General features: G+C 31.4%; 1 protein-coding gene across 2 annotated transcripts; it reads right to left on the bottom strand.

The window, feature by feature from the left end:
- Positions 1 to 631: 631 nt before the first annotated feature.
- On the bottom strand, positions 632 to 20,339 carry LOC143048202 (glucose dehydrogenase [FAD, quinone]-like). Of its 2 annotated transcripts, XM_076221740.1 has the most exons (13): positions 20,295 to 20,321; positions 18,598 to 18,757; positions 16,412 to 16,551; positions 14,062 to 14,270; positions 13,356 to 13,545; positions 11,681 to 11,809; positions 10,919 to 11,040; positions 9,648 to 9,815; positions 9,101 to 9,251; positions 7,729 to 7,889; positions 4,807 to 4,981; positions 2,234 to 2,459; positions 632 to 1,327 (listed from the first exon to the last, which is right to left on the bottom strand). In XM_076221740.1, the coding sequence occupies exons 3-13, from the start codon at positions 16,533 to 16,535 to the stop codon at positions 1,156 to 1,158; spliced, it is 1,827 nt and encodes a 608-aa protein (XP_076077855.1). In that variant the 5' UTR covers positions 16,536 to 16,551; positions 18,598 to 18,757; positions 20,295 to 20,321; the 3' UTR covers positions 632 to 1,155. The 2 variants fall into 2 exon arrangements, with proteins under 2 accessions (XP_076077855.1, XP_076077856.1); XM_076221741.1 differs by lacking the exon at positions 18,598 to 18,757 and having other exon boundaries at positions 20,295 to 20,339.
- Between the last annotated feature and the right edge of the window lie 1,831 nt (positions 20,340 to 22,170).

Here is a 22,170-nt window from a genome sequence, read left to right as displayed (position 1 = left end):
GGAATTTTTACAGAGACAGCAACCCGACCAAAGAACAAAAAAAAACCACCAATGGGCCTTCCATACAGCGAGTAAATCGCGTAACTGCAGGCGTGCTTCAGCTGACCACTTAACAACAATAAGTACTATTCAGAGATAATGGAAGTCATACTAAACTCTAAAACATATAAATGAACTAAAACAAAATATCATACAAGACTTACAAAGTTCAGATGGTCCTGACTAAGGACAGCCGCAAACATGTATATTTTTCTTGTTTTAATTACCATGTATGACAATGAGGCTATATAAAGGTCACCGCTTATGAGGATTGAATGGGGGTAACATATTAGAGAATAATAATGAAATATAAATAATATTTTAATTGATTGTTGGATGCTTAATGTCCAGTGGAAACTAGTTCATGCATGTTTATGACAAATATGATAGAGACCACTTTGTATAAGAAAAGAGAATAGAGTGAAATTGTTAATTAATTTTAAAAAATTAAGATTTAGAAATGCAGAAACGATGATCTGACCTCCCAAACACTCGCAAATATACATCTCATTAAAGTAATAAGTTGATCTGGAAGAAATTGTCAAATGATCCTGCATAGGAGTTTTTGCCTAAATGACAACAATACATACCATAATGATATTTCTTTTATTTCGATACGAATTATTCATTATTCATAACATTAAATCAGTGTTAAAAATAAATTGACATGTAAAATAAAACTATGAGTCTGATATTTGTATGTAGAAATAACTGAGTGACAGCCTTGCTACTAAATTTTGACAGTTGAAAGCAGAGAATGCCACAAACAAAACGTACCTGACGAATTAAATACTGAAGAGAAAATGTATCATCAGCAGCAGTATTTTTGATCCTTGTAAATTTGAAAATGCATTATCAGTACCTTTTGATATTTCAGTAAATTTCTTAGCAGCTAAAATAAAAAGTATACATATGTTACATTACGATGCAGTAAAGCAATATAAGCACATGTAGAAGTTGTACAACTGCGACTACATCAGAAAACTTGAACTCTACTTTTGCCATACTCTAAGTCAGAATATTCTATGGAATTGTTTGACATCCTAATGTCCATCCTTCGAATGAATTTCAGTAAATAAAACATTAGCAGAATGTTATTTTTAAAAATTGTCTGCTTTATAATTTCAAATGTTTAATCTTATCCCTGAACGCCTTGACGGTATCTTTGCCTCTAATGAGATCTGCTGCTTTCTCGCCAATCATTATACAAGGTGCATTTGTGTTCCCGGATGTTAAATGTCTCATCACAGAAGCATCAGCCACACGTAATCCTGATATTCCAAATACTCTGTAAATATTAAAAGAGGCCAAATTGATTGAAAATATTTAACTACAACTGATATTCTTTATAACAAAATGATCCAAAATAAAAATTTTGAAACAAAGTATCCATTTATACATCCCCATTTAATTGAATGACAATATGTTTAAATATATTTGTTCTTTCAGCATGTATTATTGGATACAAAAAACGAAAGTTGAATTAACTTTCTCTCTTAATATGTTTTTTTTTCATTTTTAGACGACCGACCGACTTGAATTTTTACATTTAATGAAAACTTTTTGTCAGCATTTTTCTAGATGAAATTATTCCCGAGCATTTGGTATCGCCATGTTATAAAAAGTACATTTTCTGTCCAGCTGACTCTTTTGTTACAGAATTATACTAAGTTTGAAAAAGCTATTCTTCCATAGTTTGTTTCCGTATTGAGTACACACAATTAGCATTAAATTCTAATAATATTTGCACATGCCATTTTACTTCCCTTTCATTGGATATTTTTTTTACGAAATAATGCCTTTTAAATCAAATGTTTATTACATATATTGATACGCATGATCGAGTTTAAAGTACAAATGCTAGCAGTAGTCTATGATTCTTCATCATTTTTATTATGAAATGCCTGCCGTTCGATTACCATTGCAATACAATGGATTTTGAAATTGTCTATATCAGTATTTAATTGCCACTAATAGGGTTTGATTCACAAACTTGATATTAAAAGCTTAAATGAGCATTGCAATATAATGTTTTACTTACGTAAGTTTGTACACGGTTATTACATTTGCCAACCGTAACCTGATTTACATTCATTGGTTATTTTTTTGTTATCATGGGTGTTATACACCACAACATTTTTTAAATAAAATGATTTTTAGAAATAATCTGATTAAAACATCAACATGAACACACCTAAGTTGCGGATCCACAACGGACGTAGGGTCTGTCTTTAACCCCATGCGACATGTTGATGCAGGGTGGTAACCTGTCATGCCCCAGTATCGTATAATACATTCCCAGTATTCATCGGAGTCAAACTCTTCTGTGTCACATATACCCTTGAAATCCAATCTGTTATAAGTGGCACCTATTTCTTTAAAAGCTTTTGTCTTTTCCAATTTACGCATTATTCTTATACCTGTTCAAATCAATAAACTTGTTTAAACGTTTTAACCATGCATGTTCTGGAATCTGCAAAAAGTGACTCTTCATTTGAATACTAGTACATAAAATAGCTACAAATTTCAAGAAAATAGTTAAACTCACAAATACTTTTAATAAAGTTGTTAAAATATAATGCAACACACAACAACAGTATTGATGGTGTCACCCATGACCTTTCTTTCTTTTATTCAATCATTTGATTACATTAAAGTTGTCAAGCAACTTCAAACTAGAGCCTGTGACGCTCACCTGTATTTACTGATAATTTGTAAATCAGGTTAAAACATAATTAATAGTATTATATATTAGATAATATCAGATAATAAAATGATATCCAAGATAATAACCAAAAACTGCAAAATGTCTTTAAAATTGCCAATTTAGGGACAGTAACCCACCAACGGGTTGTCGGATTTGTCTGAAATTTTGTTGGCAGATAGATCTTTATCTGATAACATTTTTAAAGCGTGTCAGATTTGCTCTAAATGCTTTAGTTTTAGAGATATAAGCCAAAACTGCATTTTACCTTATGTTCCATTTCAAGCCATGTCGGCCATCTTGGTTGACAAGCGGAGTCATCGGACACATTTTTTAAATTAAATACCCTAGTGATGATTGTGGTCAAGTTTGGTTAAATTTGGTCTAGTAGTTTCAGAGGAGACGATTTTTGTAAAAGATTACAAAATTTACGAAAAATTGTTAAAAATTGACTATAAAGGGCAATAACTCCTGAAGGGGTTGACTGACAATTTTGTTCATGTTGACTTATGTGTAGATCTTACTTAGCTGAACATTATTGTTGTTTACAGCTTATCTCTATCTATAATAATATTCAAGATAAAAACCAAAAACCGCAAAATGTCAATAAAATTACCAATTCAGGGACAGCAACCCAAAAACGGGTTGTCGGATTTGTCTGAAAATTCGTGGGCATATAGATCTTAATATGATGAACATTTTTACAACGTGTCAGATTTGCTCTAAATGCTTTAGTTTTAGAGATATAAGCCAAAAACTGCATTTTATCCTATGTTCTATTTTTAGCCATGTCGGCCATCTTGGTTGACAGGCGGAGTCATCGGACAAAATTTTGAAACTAGATCCACGTGATGTTTGCGGCCAACATTTGTTAAATTTGGTCCAGCAGATACATACGAGAAGATTTTTGTAAAAGTTAACAGACGATGACGACGGACGACGGACGCCGGACACCAAGTGATGAGAAAAGCTAAAAATGATGTCGCCAAATTTTAGAACTTATTTGAGGTTTTGAGGAAGCATGCTCACATAAATTGAAAGAGGTCGTGGTTGTTAGATCACCAATCACTGAAACTTGAATATGCTCAATCTAGATTGAGGAGAAGGCAGACTGGCTTCTAGCCTGAATACAAAGTTCTGTAGTGTAACGTGTCTTCCTGTATACAGTTAAATGTGAACTAGCACGTTAAAGGTCTGACTCCACGTCTAGTACAAAGCAGAGTTATATTTATAACATATTTTCACTATAAACTTGCATGCACTATAATAATAATTGTATGATGATGTTTATATCTCTTGCCTGACAAGGGCTAATAATTGTTAAATAAGAGTCTATTGTTTATCACAGTCATCATCCTGTCCTAATATGAGTGTTATATGTGCCACTTGACGTTAAGAACAATTGTTTCCTGTCCTAATATGAGTGTTATATGTGCCACTTGACGTTAAGAACAATTGGTTAACTACTAATCTAATATAGACCAATGAAGTTTAGCGATTTCAAATTTTAAGGTTTGCTTCTTTTTTAAAAACCTTATTAACATTTGATTTATTTTACTGATACGAATAATTATTCATGTGATTGATTGGTTATTTGATTGGTGTTAAACGCCACTTTGAGCACTATTGAGCTATTTTTTAAGGGTCAGTATATTGGTGAAGGAAGCCGGATTACTCAGAGAAAGCCCCCAACTAACGATGGTAAAACTGACATTCCTAATCAATTAAGATTGCAGGCAAGCGAACATGTAAAGTGTGGTATTCGAACTCACAGAAAAAAAAATGAACAGTATTTTATATAATTTAGAGAAATGCAGTTCGTGCTCATAAAGATGTCAAGTTTAAACAAAAAAAGAAACTTTCGTTTGATAGATTCATTGAAAGCTAAATGTTCAAATTTTCAACAAGTAAAGTGAATAAATTGATCTTCCAAGTCTAAGACATCTAATATATTTGTTCAACGCATATTTCGGTTTATTAACGTTTTCATTAATATTTTTAATGGTTTCAATGCTGCTTTTACTAGTTCACTCAGTTACAACAAGCAAATACTAAATACTGACCAGAGAGAAGAGGTTTTACGTCATCATATTCACATAGATAGTTTGGGTCAATCTCGGGGTAATCAAATGGATCAGTACTTTGAAGTCGTACATAACCTGTACATTTTGGATGCTGTTGAATGGTAACTACTGTAAACTCCATAGAACTGGATCTTTTTTGTAAAAGTTTTATTACCTAATAAAACAAATCCAAACTGTAGTTACATTGTATTTGAAATAAGGATGTAACTATATCATATTTTATCTTCTTCAAATTTTCTTTTATTGTCAAAACAATTAATGTTTCCCTATTAAGATAATCTTATTACAACTGCATTTTTGTTTATTGGTACATATTCAACCAAAAATTTGATAGAGTCGCGTTTTTAAAATTACAAAGATGGCTGCTCTTTTGACCATCTTTATTCTTCAATACTTTCATACTGACTCTTTATGTCAATGTCAAAACTGAGAAAACATACATACGAAAGCTAAAAGAATCATTCGAGGTCCAAACTTCCAATCCATTCCATATTTTCAAGTTGGACGTTGATTTTTGAATTCTACATTTCGATTTTCACTTTTATTAGTGAATATTGTCTCGAGATTTCTTTCAAACATATGAATAATAGACATGATAGATAAATAACTATTGTTTACACTTGATAGTCGAGAGTCTATAATTGAGACATGTAAATTATGGACCATCTCAAAAGAGTAGAACTAATTATTTATTTACTCGGTTCAATAATATTTTTTTAACCTTGCTACACAGGCGCGGGTCCAGTCATTTTAAAAATGGGTTCCAACACCCGGAACACAATGAAACGTTCACATAATTGAAAAAAAATGGAAGGCAAAAGGGATTTCCAACACGGAACACGCCCCTGGATCCACCAACACTACCTCACTTGACGATAATGTTTTGCAGTTCAGAGAACAGAATCAAAATACATGTCATGAAATAGAACGTCTGTATTTATATTTATATATATATATATAGCTTGTTTTTTTTTTAGAAAAAGCGATATATTAACAAATATAGATAATATATATCAGAATCATATTCTGAGTCAATACCAAACGCCTTTAAACATTTTGGAACTTTCCTACTGATGAATCAGTCATATGAAACCGGTCTCCAAGAAATCGCCTTTTGATGGTAATTTTGTGGCTAGGAACTTAATTTTATTCGTGTTATTCGATTTTGTCCATGTTGTTTGGTATTTCTCCATTCACTATGTCATATACAATTGACGGTATACATGTAGTACCGTTACTTGGGCAGATATTTTCTCCATTGGATTAACCGTCGAATAACGAGTGGTTGTCCTTGCAAGGCTGATGGACATGACTGCCAAAGACAGGGATGACAGTAGACGGTACATCTCATGTAATTTATCGCCCACAAAATGAGCCAAAGGAACAGTTTTATCCCGTAAACAGACATGGACTATATTCACACCCAGTAGAAACAATACGAGATGACGTATGATTGTCAATGAGACAACTATCCACCGAAGTTCAAATAAAATAAAAGTAAGCAATTCTAGGCAACCGTAGGGCCTTCAACAATGAAAGAACAACCCAGTTTCTACATTTGAAAATGCCTGTACCAAGTCAGGAATAGTTCTTGTCCATTCGTTTTTGATGTGTTTTGTTATTTGATTTTGCCATATGATTATGGACTTTCCGAATTGATTTTCCTCTAAGTTCAGTATTTTTGTGATTTACTTTTTTTCCCATACCGTATAGCCGTCTATAAAAGGCCTCGACCTGAAAAAATTGAAACAATTCAATTGAGAAAACTAACGGCCTAATTTATAACAAAACAATAAACGAAAAACAAACATGACAGACATGAACCAACGACATCCAATGACCTACAGGCTCCTGACTTGGGATAGGCACATGTGGCGGGGTTATACGTGTTTGTGAGCGCTCAACCCTCCCCTAACATTGGACAGTGGTAACAACGCAACATAAGAACAAACTATGAAAATAAGTTGACAACACATCAGGTCGATACCGAACAGGTTTTAATTGACCACAAAATTTAAACCACATTCGACTTGTATGCTTCGGTTTCCTGGGCCACCAAAATGCACAACAATTCAACTCGATGCCAGAAATAGGACACGGACTTCAACTTGATTTCATAGAGAACCTTTTTATATTAGCGGATAATAGTTACCAAAGGTACCAGGCTTATCATTTGGATAAAATATATGTTTACTGTTATCCCATACGAGTTAATGTCGCAAAATGTTAAATTAATGTGTTAAACTTTGCGCTGGTATGGTAGAAAGAGTGCATAATTTAATTGACTGAAAATAATGAAATCTTTACTTTATCATGCTCTTGAACTGAATTTTAATGTGCGTATTGTTATACTTTTACTTTTCTACATTGGCTTGAGGTATAGGGGGAGGGTTGAGATCTCACAAATATGTTTAACCCCGCCGCATTTTTGCGCCTGTTCCAAGTCAGGAGCCTCTGGCCTTTGTTAGTCTTGTATTATTTTAATTTTAGTTTCTTGTGTACAATTTGGAAATTAGTATGGCGTTCATTATCACTGAACTAGTATATATTTGTTTAGGGGCCAGTTGAAGGACGCCTCCGGGTGCGGGAATTTCTCGCTACATTGAAGACCTGTTGGTGACCTTCTGCTGTTGTTGTTTTCTATGGTCGGGTTGTTGTCCCTTTGGCACATTCCCCATTTCCATTCTCAATTTTATTCATTTGACTTTACATAATGCATTATGTTAACGATTGAAAAAATCAAATTGTCTTTCGAGAAGACCCCTTTAAAATGTTTATCGACTCTCGTTTGTTGTTTGTCAAAAGTATTCATTTATCTAACAGGTCTAATAGATACATGTTATACTTGCGATAATAACATTCTTGATTGATATTTTCTAAAGTAAAATAAATATTACTTACAGACTTATTGTGATTCAGTGGTAGACCATTATCTATAAATCCGTCATCTTGTGCACTGCTTAAAAACTCAAGCTGATAATCTGGATACTGCGGTTCTGTCTTCCTTCGGTCTGTCATCCTACCAAAAATATGTCCTTCCAAACCACTGGATGTCATCACACCTGTATATAGAATAAATAAAAGTTTATTACACATATTTTGTTTGTTTTAATAATTGTTATAGTAAATGATAACAATTTTCTACATATTAATTTTCACGCTTAGTTTATTCATAACCCATCTCCAATAAGGGATTCATTTCAAGCTCACATGAATACAGATTAACATCAGGGTTTACTGACTTGCAAGTCAATTGTACATCAGTTATCGTGACAAACTCTGGTCAAACAGCTTAAAACAAAATATTTGTTTTTTTTTAATTCCGATTTTATTAATACATTGTGAATTTAAAATCTAAATCTAATTCACCTTTAACCTAATAAGTATCAAAAGAAAAGCAGTTCGTAATTCACCTGATGATAAATGCTTAATGTATTTTAATACTAAGGATTTTCAACCCCAGGAATATATTACTAGTATCTTAGCTGTATTTGGCCAACCCGTTTTGAATTTTGGGTCTGGACGTATTTTTTACTGAACCAACATATCGTCTTTCTTAAAATGTCCACTAAAGTGTTGCTGTTGTTCCGTTTTATTCCTCTTAGTTTAAACATATTTTATTTCCTGAATTAAAGCAAAATGGATTAGACACAAGTAAATCATACTTATGAAGTCTTCTCCATAATACAATATAAAGTATAATATAATCGACATGCATATAAAGCAAACAGTTTATAGAATATAATACTAGCTTTCATAGGTAAAAAAAGAGGAGAGAAAGTAAAAAGAGAAAAAGAATGTTTGAAAAGTCGTATAATTCTGCGACGATGATGTTCCGTGCCAGCATAATAACGCTCTATCAAGGCATAATAAATCTGTTTGACCTTTTTATGAAGTTTTGAACATGTTTGAAAATTTGAATATTTTGGTCGTTCGAAAGTTCCAAGTGTCCGCAAATTAATAGTTTTGTATCTAAAACAAAGTTTTCGGATAGCCAGTTAAGGTTATCGAATAAGGTTTTTCTACATAATGTGTAATTCCTCTTAAGGTTGATGTGTCCCTCGGTTTTTGTTTGTTACCCGGATTTGTTTCGGTCTAATCGATTTATGACTATTTAACAGCATTATACTACTATTGACTATATTAACAGCGTTAAAAAGGGAAATAAAAGATGATATAAAGAATTTCTGTGTAACAAAAGGAATGTTCAAAGAATGGTCTTCGATTCAAATTAAAAAAACATCTAAATATGTTAATAACTGAAGCTATTTACCTTTTCCTAATATATGATACTGTAGTTTATTCCATAACGAGGCTGTTGCATCAGATGTTGGACTGTACGGTTTGTTTATTAAGAATTTCATGAAAATTTGATAGTGATCCTGGAGATTTTCACCAACTGGTAAATCAGCAACAACTGGAATCTGGTAGAAGATAGTTAGAAAAAAGTTTAAAAACTTCTATATCTTGCAGATTTATATACACAACGTAGATGTTTTGGTAAACAGGAATTAATCGCTTAGTCGATGTCTAAAAAAAGTTTATAGTGTGACCAGCCAAAACGATTCAGACGTAATGATAAATTATTAAACTTATGTAATTTTATTATTACAATCATTGCAATATCATTAATACAGTTTTCTATAACGTCAATTGGTAGTTTAAAAGTTGAAGTTAAGTTGATGTCGTTGTTTCTTTTTTATTTTATAATTTCATTTTATGTTTCTGAAGTTAATTAGATCTGTTTTATTTACTCAATTTCAATGAATGAAGATTCATTTGTACAAAATAATTGCTATCATAAACTCTCCAACACATACCTTTAACTTTGTGAGATGGTTTTTCGGACCAATTCCAGATAACATTAAAATAACAGGACTGTTGATGGCTCCGGCAGATAGGATAACTTCTTTATTCGCATAAAGATTCAGTTTTCTGTTGCCCTTAATTACTTCTACACCGATAGCCTTTTTACCGTCAAGTAATACCTGTTAAAATATAAGTTTTTGTCTATTGTCTCGTTAACATCTAAAGACTTCCAGACTCTTTTATAAAAGGGAGACGAAAGCTACCAAAGGGACATTTAAACTCATAAGTCTAAAATAAACTGGCAGCACTATGGCAAAAAAGGAAAGAGACAAATAATCGTACAAAAAACACAACAAAGCTGACATGGAACTTAAACCATATACCATATTGGCGTTGTTGTAAAGTGAATTTTAACCACCATGACTAAATTGAGATCGTCTAGCCGAGCATGTCATTCAAATGAATATGTTTTGTTAAAATTGCCACAAAGTTTTCACTTAGGAATGCATTTTCATTTTCTTTCTGTAACGTCATTGTATTTAAATTTGAAACATAACTATAATTGGAATGTACCTATCAGATATATATAAAAAGAAAAAAATGTCTTTTTGTATTTACATATCATTTGCAATGACCAATGTGAGTTGGTATTTAAGGTACTTGTAAATTCTTTGAATAGCAACTAAAGGACGAGATCATATTTTATTTAGATGGATTGACAATCTTCAAAGGATTTCTTTATAAAAAAATCGTATTCTGTTCCGTAACACATCTTTCAATTTGAACGAGTGCAATCATTATTTTTCAATTCATATTCGTTTTTGCTGTATAAATCATTCAAGTCAATCTGAAATATCTCAAAAGTTGAAGAAAAACTTCGATGCATAATACAGTTAAAACTTCAAGCTTGCTTTCTTTTCTTTTTGGTGATTTGATTATGCTTTGTATAAAGTTCAATAATTCATACATCTAACTTTTATGTAAAAATCGATTTTATTTCTCGACATGCTGTCCTTCGAAATCCTTTTTAAACTGATGCAGTTGTTACCTAATGCAGAATTTTTTTTTATATATTTGGTGTTTTAAAATCTACTTTTTAAATTCATATCCATCAAGCATTGATTGAGTCTTTGAATGCGACGATTTTACGGTAAACATTTCAAACCTTCTTATGAAAAAATGACTGTTCGTGACGTGTAGGATCTGTTTGTATGAAACAAGGAGGGCATTCAATCGTGTCAAACTAGAACGTGGCATATTCTTTTTCGTGTAAATAAAGTACCTTTGTTACAAAAGTATTGATACTTATGTGTAAGTTTGGTCTATTGATGACAGGTCTTAAATAGGCTTTTGCAGTATTGGAACGTTCACCGTTCTTCATCGACGACTGCATGTATGAAAAACCTGCAAAAATGTTAAAAAAATATCTGATTAACAAACTAGTATTTAAAATTAAATACCTGACTTTATTTAAGGACTTTGGGTGAACTCTTTATCCTTTCAGCATCTCAATTTAAAACTCTTATAACATCATGTCATATGCCGGAACATGCAATTTATTATTTTCCATATCAATAAATATTTGCATAGGCGGATCCAGGGGGGGCTGGGGGCCCGAGCCCCCCCCCCCCCCTTTCGTGGGAAAAATTTGGTTGATTATATAGGGAATCCCTGAAGCATGACTGGAGCGGCCCCCCTTAGTTAGTCAGCGGGCCCCCCTTAGGAAAAGTTCTGGATCCGCCACTGATTTGGATTTACAATACAAAAATAAAAGCTTTTGTGGCCATAGTCAATTGAACATCATACTATATCTTATTATTCGATTGTAAAAATGAAATCCGCTATTCATATTGGTAATATTACAATGGAAAGACTAGTAAACCATATCATGTCAGGATAAACATCATTCGGCATTATTAATATTAATACAAATAGCAGCATTCGACATTTACATTTACAAGCAACCTATTATTTGTTAAAATTAAAAGAAAAACGCTCATACAAATTGTCGCAAAAGAGTATAATTATAATAATAAAATTCTACCTATTTGGTTTTCTCCATTCAGGTCAACATGTTCTATACCGATTTCATGTGCAGCTTGCTTATAGATTTCTGGGAGTTGCGTATTTCTGACTTCACTTACACCTAAGTATCCTCCCCTTGAATGATAATCTGTGAAAATAACTACAATTTAGGAAGTATTCAGACAGGATAGTCTGTTGAATAAAATAAAATCTTCAAAAGGTATAGTATGTAGAAAGAACAATGAATATTGGTTGTCTGTGGAATAGAATAATAAACATTTAGGAATAATTCTTATATCATTTGCATATTTATAAATACTTGAATTGGATTGGTCAATTGGGAATTTTTCTCTTGGTTTACACTTCGATAAACCATGTTTCCGAAACTACTTTCGTAATCTATTCATGCGCGATACACATTCTTGCAGGGATACTGGGATTTTCATCAAATTGAGACTATAAAACAACTGCATAACAGTTGTTTCTATTCTAATGCATATTTAACAAAAAAAGAAATAAAATAAATGCACAAAAGCTTCGAAAATGTATAAAAATAAAATTTGAATAAAATTCCGCGAAATTTCATGAAGGATTTGGCGAATTTACGTCATGGAAAAACACGACGTCATACGAATGAAAATATTCAAGGGAGAGATTATTTCGTTACGTGTACGCTTCAAATTCGGATATAATTTAATTAAAATGAAGTTTTTGAGGTAGGTGCTAGTTCATTTTAGATTCTGTTGCATTTATCGGACATTTATGGTTTTTAGAAAGTCAAAATGGCGGCCACTGCTTATTTACAACATGTCATTGTGTTTTTGATGGTAAATATAGCAGCCATCAATCAAATAATGTGAATTAATAATTGCGTATGTTTGGATGCAGAATTATAAGGATGAAACACATTTTTTCTAGAGGTTATTGATGTGTAAACCGGGTCTCTTACTCACAAACTTGACATAAAAGTCCTTCGGACTTTTTTTCAGTTTGTGAGTTAATCGCCCCGGTTTACACATCAATAACCTCTAGAATAAATGTGTTTAATCCTATAATAATTTAATTTTGGATGAAACGGGTCTTCTGATTGGCTGACGTTCTTTTGTTATGAGCCCATAGACATAATTTAGTCATGTGACCGTGACGTCATCAACGTTTTTTCATGGTTTTCTACGGTTTAAAATGGAATTTAGAATTAAATTATAAGAAATGACTGTAATATTTTTTCTGTCTATGAAGAAATAACATAATAAATGTGGTGCACACTTAAATAACCCGCTACGCGCGTTATTCAGTGTGCACCAAATTTTTTATGTTATTTCTTCATAGACAGAAAAAATATTACAGTCATTCCTTAAATAGATTGAATAATAATGAAAAAAGATCTAGAACGGCGGATACAGATAATGCAAATATGATTTGTTTATTACTCATCAGAAACTGACATCGAAATGCATCTCTGTTGAATGATTTGATGTGAATGCTATATCATTATTGCTGTTAATTTAAAAGTTTATTTCGTATGACGTTTAGAAATATAATAATAGTTTTGATGCATTTATTTACAATCATGCATTTGTAACAAGTCCTAGAAGGTTAAAAATGCGACGTTTGTACGATTATTAATGTTGAAAAGTTATCAAAAACGAAAATATATAGAGTAACTATCAATGGAAAATTAATCAAGTACGAACCTGAATCATATAATCGAGGAGCCTGCATATCTTCTATCTTTAAGTAGTATGGTAAGACATCTTTATAGCTCCACCCTGTACACCCCTCTTTTTCCCAGTTGTCATAGTCATATCTACTTCCTCTGACGTAAGCGAGATAGTTTATACTGCTAGAGCCTCCAAGAACTTTACCTCTGGGCCAGAAACTTTTCTAGAGTTAAAATTATTACTCTTGAAAATTATACAAAAAACATTGACCCATTCAAACTTCAAATGCAAACAATACTACATAATCAAACCAGCGAGCAAGTCATAACCAAAAAATGTCAGCAAAAATATTTTTCAATTCCTAAAAGTACACACATATTTATCCTTTTTATTGTAATTGGAGTTGCATTTTCATATTTTAAAGAATATGAACATGTGTCATGTGTTACCCATTATATCCCGTAATATAATAACACAAAAACACCTTATTAAATGTTGTTCGGAGAAATACGAGGAGAAAAATACAAAACGGTTGGCCATCCATATTTCTTATTTCTTGTCTTTGCTGTAGCAGTTCAGATATATAATATTTTGTGCGATAACGTTTTTTGTTGTTTCATGGAAAGTTGAAATAAAAAATATCCAATGAAATAAATGGCATAACATGTTTATTTCACAGTGATTGAACATTACTGATAATTTGTCTTCGTATTTACAATTAAACGATATATGTGAATACCTGGTCTTGTTTCATTTGATGTGAGTATTTCTGTGAAACAGTATAAAAAGCCCAATCATTCTTCGTGTTCTCTACGGCGGCAACTTTAATAGGTGTACTGATATCTTCGTTGCCATATTCGGAACCTCCTGCTTCTACCAATAACACCGATATTCCCGGATCTTCGGAAAGTCTGTTTGCTATTACTGCTCCAGACGAACCAGCACCAACTTTAAGGAAATACAATAACTTTTATTAAATGTTTTAAGATAAGGTAAACGATGTTTCGACATTGCATCTCAGCTATATCAAATAAGTTTTGCTAAACTTTCAACAAGCAGGTTTCGACGTTTACACACTAACTAAGCAATGATAGTTGAGTAAATTGTCAGCAATAAAATGAAAGGATAAAATTTTGAAAATGTTTGAAACTTGAACGTATCATTTGAGTTAAATATAATCATATATAGAACAATCTATTATATTTAAACAACTCTGCAGATTGAATAGGGTCAATAGAAAGCCTTTTCAAAACATAAAAGGGGCTATCCGATCTGTGCTTAATCTCCTGGCTAATTCAGTTTATATCGTACTATTGACTTTTTACTTCTTTGTAAACTAAATCATAATGTAGATTTTATATTAAAAGCAATGACTAGCTGAATGAAATCTATGATCTATCAGCACTGATTTAAAGAAATTCTCTTCTATGTCAGTCTTCAACATTGAAAGTAAATATTAAATTAAAGACACTGCTATTTTCAGTATTTGATACAGGTTCAACATCGTACCCTTTAGGAAAAAAAGAGAGAACCCTTTTGCCAAAAAACTCTATTAAACATCCAAACATAATATGCACACTTATCTGTGTCCACACTTGTAAACTATCTTAAAAAGAAAAACTGCCTCTGTGAAACCGGTCTCTGTGTACCTGTTATCATAAGATGTCTGAACCAAGTCAGGAATATGACAGTTATATATTATTAGGTCTTTCCACCTTTCTTGTGGAAAGACCTATTGTATTTGTTCTGATTATTTTTTTTTTTCTTCCGCCTAATTTTTTTCTTGCGGTGTAAAAATGTTTCAAAAGATGTCGCTTAGTTTTTTTGTATATGATATCATTCAGTCTATACGCTTTTGAAACTGACCCTGTTTAACCGAACACTTTTCTTTGTAAGAGTTATCTCCCCAAACACTGTTTTTCTTGTTATCAGATCTCCTCCGCAACCGTAAAAGAAAGCGACACATTTCTTTTTCCAAATTGCTCGTTATATCCTCAGGATGTTACGTTTTATTTTACCGAAGCTTTACGAAGACTCCATATGAGAGTTATTTCCCCTTTTGTAATGAAATAAATGAAATAAATTTGTTACTGGAAAACCATTAGTGATAGAGGCCTAGGGTCTTTTGATTTGAAGTCCTTGGTCCAAAAAAATGAAAATGAGGTCAAATTCAAAGGTCAAGGTCATGTTCAAAAATATGATTTTGGCTTGTTATCTTTTATTTTCAGAAATCCTATAAGATATCGACAAAATATTTTCACAAAATGGCGTAACACATAAATTTTAGTTAAAAGGGTACGTAAACATTTGATGCGACTTTTCCCCCTTTTATATCTTATATTAGTTGTATGGTAATATAACTCATTATCATTATAAAGTAAAGGCTTAGGGTCTTTTGATTTAAGATCCTTGGTCCAAAAAAATGAAAATTAGGTCAAGGTCAAAGGTCAAGGTCAAATTCTAAATTTTGATTTTTGCTTATTTTCACTCTTTTTCATTAACCTTATAAGATTTCAACAAATTTTTTTACTAAATTGTTAGTTGCGACATGTCGTAACTTATAAATTTTGATTGGAAGGGTGCGAAGAGAATAAATGGGATTTTTGCCCCTGTTATATTTAGAATTATGCATAAAGTGATATTACTCATGAACCATACATAATACAGACCTAGGGTCTTTTAATTTGGGATCCTTGGTTTATGACCTTGAAATTGAGGTCAAGGTCATAGGTTAATTGGACGTTCTAGATTTTGACCTTTGCTTGAAATTCATATTTATATATCATTTAGCCATAGGAACTGACATTTTCAACTGCATTTTAATATTTTCATATCAAAATAGATCCTTATTGGTGGAAAGACCTTCAATTAATCTTTGAACAATTGGTTTTTAATTCATTTTTTATTTGTTTGAGCTTTTGATTTTGCCATTTGATTAGGGACTTTCCGTTTACAATTTTTATTGGAGTTCATTATTTTTGTGATTTTACTGTATTAATTTATTTAAAACAACAGCTGGATAATTTCATATAAACATTTTTGTCCTATATGTACCTGCTCCTGCATAAGTAGTTAAAATATATACTTACCAACAATATAGTCGTATGTTGTATTTAGCTTTACATCGAGAACGACATCTTTTTCAGATGGCAGAAAATAAATTCCTATAAGAATACCAGACACTGCCATCAGGATTGTATTATACAAAGCCATCTTATGAACCCTGAAACTATATATTAACAAGAAAACTAGCGTTGATGAGAAATGGAGAATCTAAAACAAAAGACCGTTGCCATTGAAAACTGGTTTAATTTAAGATTTAAATTATTTAATTAGCAAAACAGTGAAATTTATATTTTACACCTCAGTAATCACACTGGTTCAAACTAGATTTTCATTAGTATAAACTCTTGCATTAAATTTACTCACTATATTATTTCGCTCTTTTTATTGGATATAAACTTTTCCTTTGTTGTTAATTGTTTATTTATACTATTGCAAAGTGTTTTCTTTACATTTTTGAATTTGATATTACGTTGAAATTACCCACCGTCCCTCCCTTGTTAATTTTTTTTTCCTTTTATAAATTCATAGTGGTGGATGTTTGCCAAAAAATTTGGTTATATATCTATGTTTATGTATTTTCATTTGTGTATTTAATTATTTATGATATATATTGTATTTTGTAATATATTGAAAAAATATTTATATCAGGCAATACAAATTATACCTATTGACTTCCTTGTATTTCACCCACTTGATAATTTTATTTAGAAGATTTGCAATTGGAAGCAGTATTTTCTCATACAATACGATTACTGGTATACAAAAAAAGTAAAATTACAAAAATACTGAACTCAGAGAAAAATAAAATCGGAAAGTCCATAATCACATGCCAAATTAAATGACAAAACACATCAAAAACGAATGGACAAGAACTGTAATATATATTCCTGGCTTGGTACAGGCATTTTCAAATGTAGAAAATGGTGGATTAATATATAAATGAATAAAATATTTTTCACTGCACCACCTGCACATTTCGACATTTAATGTCTCTTTGATAGTCCACTTCAAGATTGATAGCCGAATTACAGTGATATCACGGATATGATTATATATCTAGGAAGAAAATTATACAGAATTTAAAGGTAACGGTTCCCTTACAGCACTTACACATTATAAGTAAAAGCGATTATTACTGATGAGTCTTTTGTAGACGAAAAGCGCGTCTGGCGTATATACTAAATTTAGTCCTGGTATCTATGATGAGTTTATTTCACCTTTTAACCAGATGTTAGTGTTTCAGTACTTACATAATTTAGCCCATGCTTTTTTAAACCATTCTCCATTGGTAAATTAATAAATTTACCCAAAAATAAATTAGGTTCCAGCTCCCACGAATTTGAACTTAGATCAATAAGATTATTCATAACAATATGAAGATGTGGTATGATTGCCATTGAGACAAAAGAGGTGCGAAAGATTGGAACAGTCAAACTCTCTACCGGAGACAAAATAACTATAGATTACCGTATGGCCGTCAACAATATTGAGTAAAACCCATGTCGCATAGGATTAGTAAAGATTAAGAGGCCCGATATAACAAATGTAAAATACTTCAGACTTTAATATAGCCATCACCTTTCCAGGTATTAAAATACATCCTTAGCTTAAGATTTACCCCGAAACGTCAAAATAATAATGAGGGGCCTGACATTTTGAGCACGATTATCGTACCCAGAATCAGAATTTTACCCAATGAATATGCTGAATTTGGTGTTTTGAGCACAACATTTGTACTGAGAAATGTTTCATGACCGAGAAGCCCAGATATATAGAATCGTAAATGGATCGGGAAGATTTGTTTTCTGTTGTAATTATATTACGTCAGAGAACTACCAAGATCAAATAACACTTATGAGATCAGGGTCCTTAATTGCTACAATATATATTATGTCTCCTATGAAAATGTTACGAAATATCTAGCATTATATAATATATATATATCAGTTTATTGACACATATTTGATGCGTGTGGTGTGTAGTACTTTAATGTAGTGACATAATGCTATGCATAATAAATATTGTGTAAACAAATCATGTCCAATGGTAAATACTAAATGACCTATATATCAACGCATTCATTGAGACTTGTTTTCTCGTCTTCAATGTTAGTCTGAGAAATTATAATAACGTGTAAAGTAATCTCAGCATTAATTAATGTAGTCCAAAATATTGATAAGTAAATAAGCACCTTGAAAACAAAACTTACCAAGTAAAAGATATATATATTTCCAAGGACAGGACGATATGTGTGGTGGTCTTCGTTGATATTGTCAGCTAGTTGACAATATAATACTAGCTTTTTAAAGAAGCGTACCGATCATTATTAAGATGTTACTCAGTCGTGGACGGTAAGCGTCTGTCTGAAGCTGTCGATAAATTGAAAGTTTTAAGACCAAAAAAAAATTATGAATATAAATGTTTCATTTATAGATGTTATATTTGCCACTTGGCGTCAGGCAATAAACTATAAAAAAAAATTTTTTTTAAAAAAATGAAAAAACGGTTATAAAAGGAATGATTTAACTTTGGCATGTGCTAAAATGAAAACAATCAGGTAATGATTCCTCATTATGCATATTGTTAACATCACATCATTCTGACCTGAGAATACAGTTATTTTATAATTCATTTCTTTTAGACGATAAATTCAGATGTAAAGTACCAATATAAAACAAGTGTAGTGTACAGTGTGTTTATTCCTGCTTAATGAGTAAATATAGGCAAAAGATACACGTTAAACACATTCATTGTGTTGGTTTTTTTTTGTTTGTTTGTTTTGAAAAAAGAGAGGACACACTGTAGATAATATTTTTACCAAGTTTGTTATTTTGGTCTTTATGATAAATAGTTGATCAATTTGATATTATACCACAACTCCTTATTCATGTTATTATTATTTTTCTGCCTTAAACTGGTATTTCAGATGGACAAATACACATTACAATAATTTTATACACCAATTATGGTTGGTCTATTGTTTATTTTATCTGAGAAATACAGACATCACATTAAATACCTGAATGATGTGAAGTAAGTCTTTACGTTGACTGACAATGCATGGCAGACGTGTAGAACTAACAACGATTTTAATTCACAGATATAGATGATTGATATATTTTTTGTTTAGCAGTCATTGGAAATGTTGTAAAAGATCAGAATTTAGAATGAAGATTCTTGGTGAAGGTAAGTACAGAAAACGTTTCGGACACGATATATCTATTAAGTGGTGTTTTCATTTTTCAGCTCGATAAGTATGCAATAATTTCCTTGTTTTTTTTAACTGTATTAAAATATTACTATCCGTATTGAATGAAATTTTAAAAAACATATATACAAAACAAAACAAGCTAAAATTATAGTTAACATTTAAAGGTTTATCCCGAAAAGGAGAGAATTCCATGCCTTGTGCTCATTCAAATTTAAAGCAAGATTTTCGTTCTCAGAATCAGAAAGCAACCAATTGAAATACTAGATTTGTTATTTTGTACTACGAGTACTATGAAAAGTTTTATTACCGAGAGCCCAGAAATATAAAATCGTAAAGTGTTAGGGAGGATTTACATTCTCATGTCAGCTATCACGTATGAGAAGGATATTGATAAAACAAGATCTAAGAGAATGTCAACATAAAATTCTCGAGTGCATGCTACATAGTATTTGCAAGAAATTTCTAATGATATACATGTATGCACCAGTTTATTGACACACTTTTGATGTATTTAGTGTGCAGTGACATACTAATGTGTGTATACAAAAATGTACAAACAAATATTGTTCCATGGTCATATTAAATTAGCTATATATATCAAAGTATACAGATTGTTCAAGTCAACATTGATCAGCATCGATGTAATACGAAATATTGGAAAAGTAAATGATATGCACCTTGAAAACAATACTTACACGTAAAAGATATATATTTATCCAAGGACGATATGCAGCGATCAGTCATCCAAGATAAACAAGTTCAAATAAACTAGTTGACAATATAATAATAGCTTTTCGAAAATAGCATTATTAAGAGGGGGGCAAGGGGGGTCCCAATAACAGCAAAACAGCAAATTGATTTGGCTCATAACAGATAACAAGGAATTAAAATGGACAAAAACAGATAACAGTAAATGAAATATTAAAATAATTCGGTCTTTGACAAATCAGTATTTCTTATTACGGATATAATCCTTTGTAATGCATTCCATTTTCTATGACTATGTTTTTAGTATTAATTTATGTATCTAGAATGTGTTTAAATTACTACTCAATATATTATAATATTTTTTATACGCTCGTTTACGGAACGTATTATGGTATACTGTTGTCCGTCTGTCGTCAACATGTCGGTATTAACTCAAAAACTCTTTAACCAATTTGCATTAAACTTTGGGAAATTGTTTATATCTTTGACGTGAGCTCCCTTTTTGGTTTTTTTTTTTTTTTTTTTATATAAATTTTAGATTTTAAGTTTCTGGGTAATGGGTTTTTATTCAATAAAATTGCTGTTTTTTTTCCGGTTTTCTGATAATATCTCAAAAATGCTTTCACAAAGCAAGGAATTTTGGTGAATTGTGTATATCTATTAACATGAGGTCACTTTCAATTTTTATAAATTTTAGATTTTACGTTTCCGAGTTAACTGGTTTTATTAATTAAAAAGGGGGTATTTTCCAGTTTTCAGACATTAACACAAAAATGTTTTCAGCAGTTCTCATGAAACCTCGCTGAAATGTTTATATCTATTGTTGTAAACTCCCTTTCGATTTTTATCAATTTTAGATTTTATATTATTGAGTTAAGGGATTTTATTCATTAAAAAAAGGTGGTTTTTTCTAGTTTTCAAAAATAACTCAATAATGCTTTCAACGGTTCTCATGAAACGTTGGTGTATTGTTTATATATATTGACTGAAGCTCCCTTTGTTGCTAATAAAAAAATGACCTAAAAGAGTTTGAATATTCCGACTTTTTCTTAATGACCATTTAATGAGGTGTGTGAATTTTTCTTAATAAGACTATGAGGCAAAGCGGTATATAGGGTAGCAAAATCAAAAGCACCAATTATAAGCATGCAATTTATCAAGTACTTCGAACGAATTTTGACACTCCAAAAGCAATTTATTCCACTATTTTCAAAGGCCTTATTTGAACAATTTTTTATCAGCTGAGATTTTTGATTGTACCAAGTGTACTAGTAAGTAGAATACACAGTTTAGTAGGGAAACAATGACTTGAAACAAAAGAAATTTTTGTTTGTAATGAGTTATGTGCAGCTTCGGACCCAAGTACATGGTTGGAACTTTCATTGTACAATGCAATTGGTTCTGCTTTGAAAAGAATCAGAGCTGAGTCTATGTACCATATTATATAAAAGGTTAACTGGTTGTTAGGACCTAGTCCTTAATCGAGATCCTTGTCAGATATTCCTGGCCTTATGTTTTTTTTTTTGTCATATTAAGAATTGTTTTTAATTTAATATGTTCGTACGGGAAACAAGGAACATTATTCTCATACAAAAAATTAAGATAAATCTAAATACACATTCATAAAAAAATGGAATTTATTACAAAGGATAATCATAAGATATACTTGAATTGTCCTGGACCTCACTTCTGTGATGGGTAAATGTTAATGGAATCCTTCTCTGAATACGGGACAAACATATTAGTAGTGGTAGACCCCAATGTCCAATGATCTTCAATTTCTACCGAATATTGGCTGTCAAAAAAAAATGCTAACATTCCAATTTTCAATAACAGTTAACTGCAAATACATTATCACAATAA

The sequence above is a fragment of the Mytilus galloprovincialis genome, chromosome 10 (genome assembly GCF_965363235.1).
Source record: "Mytilus galloprovincialis chromosome 10, xbMytGall1.hap1.1, whole genome shotgun sequence".
Lineage (NCBI taxonomy): Eukaryota > Metazoa > Mollusca > Bivalvia > Mytilida > Mytilidae > Mytilus > Mytilus galloprovincialis.
This window is presented reverse-complemented; position numbering and strand designations above follow the sequence as displayed.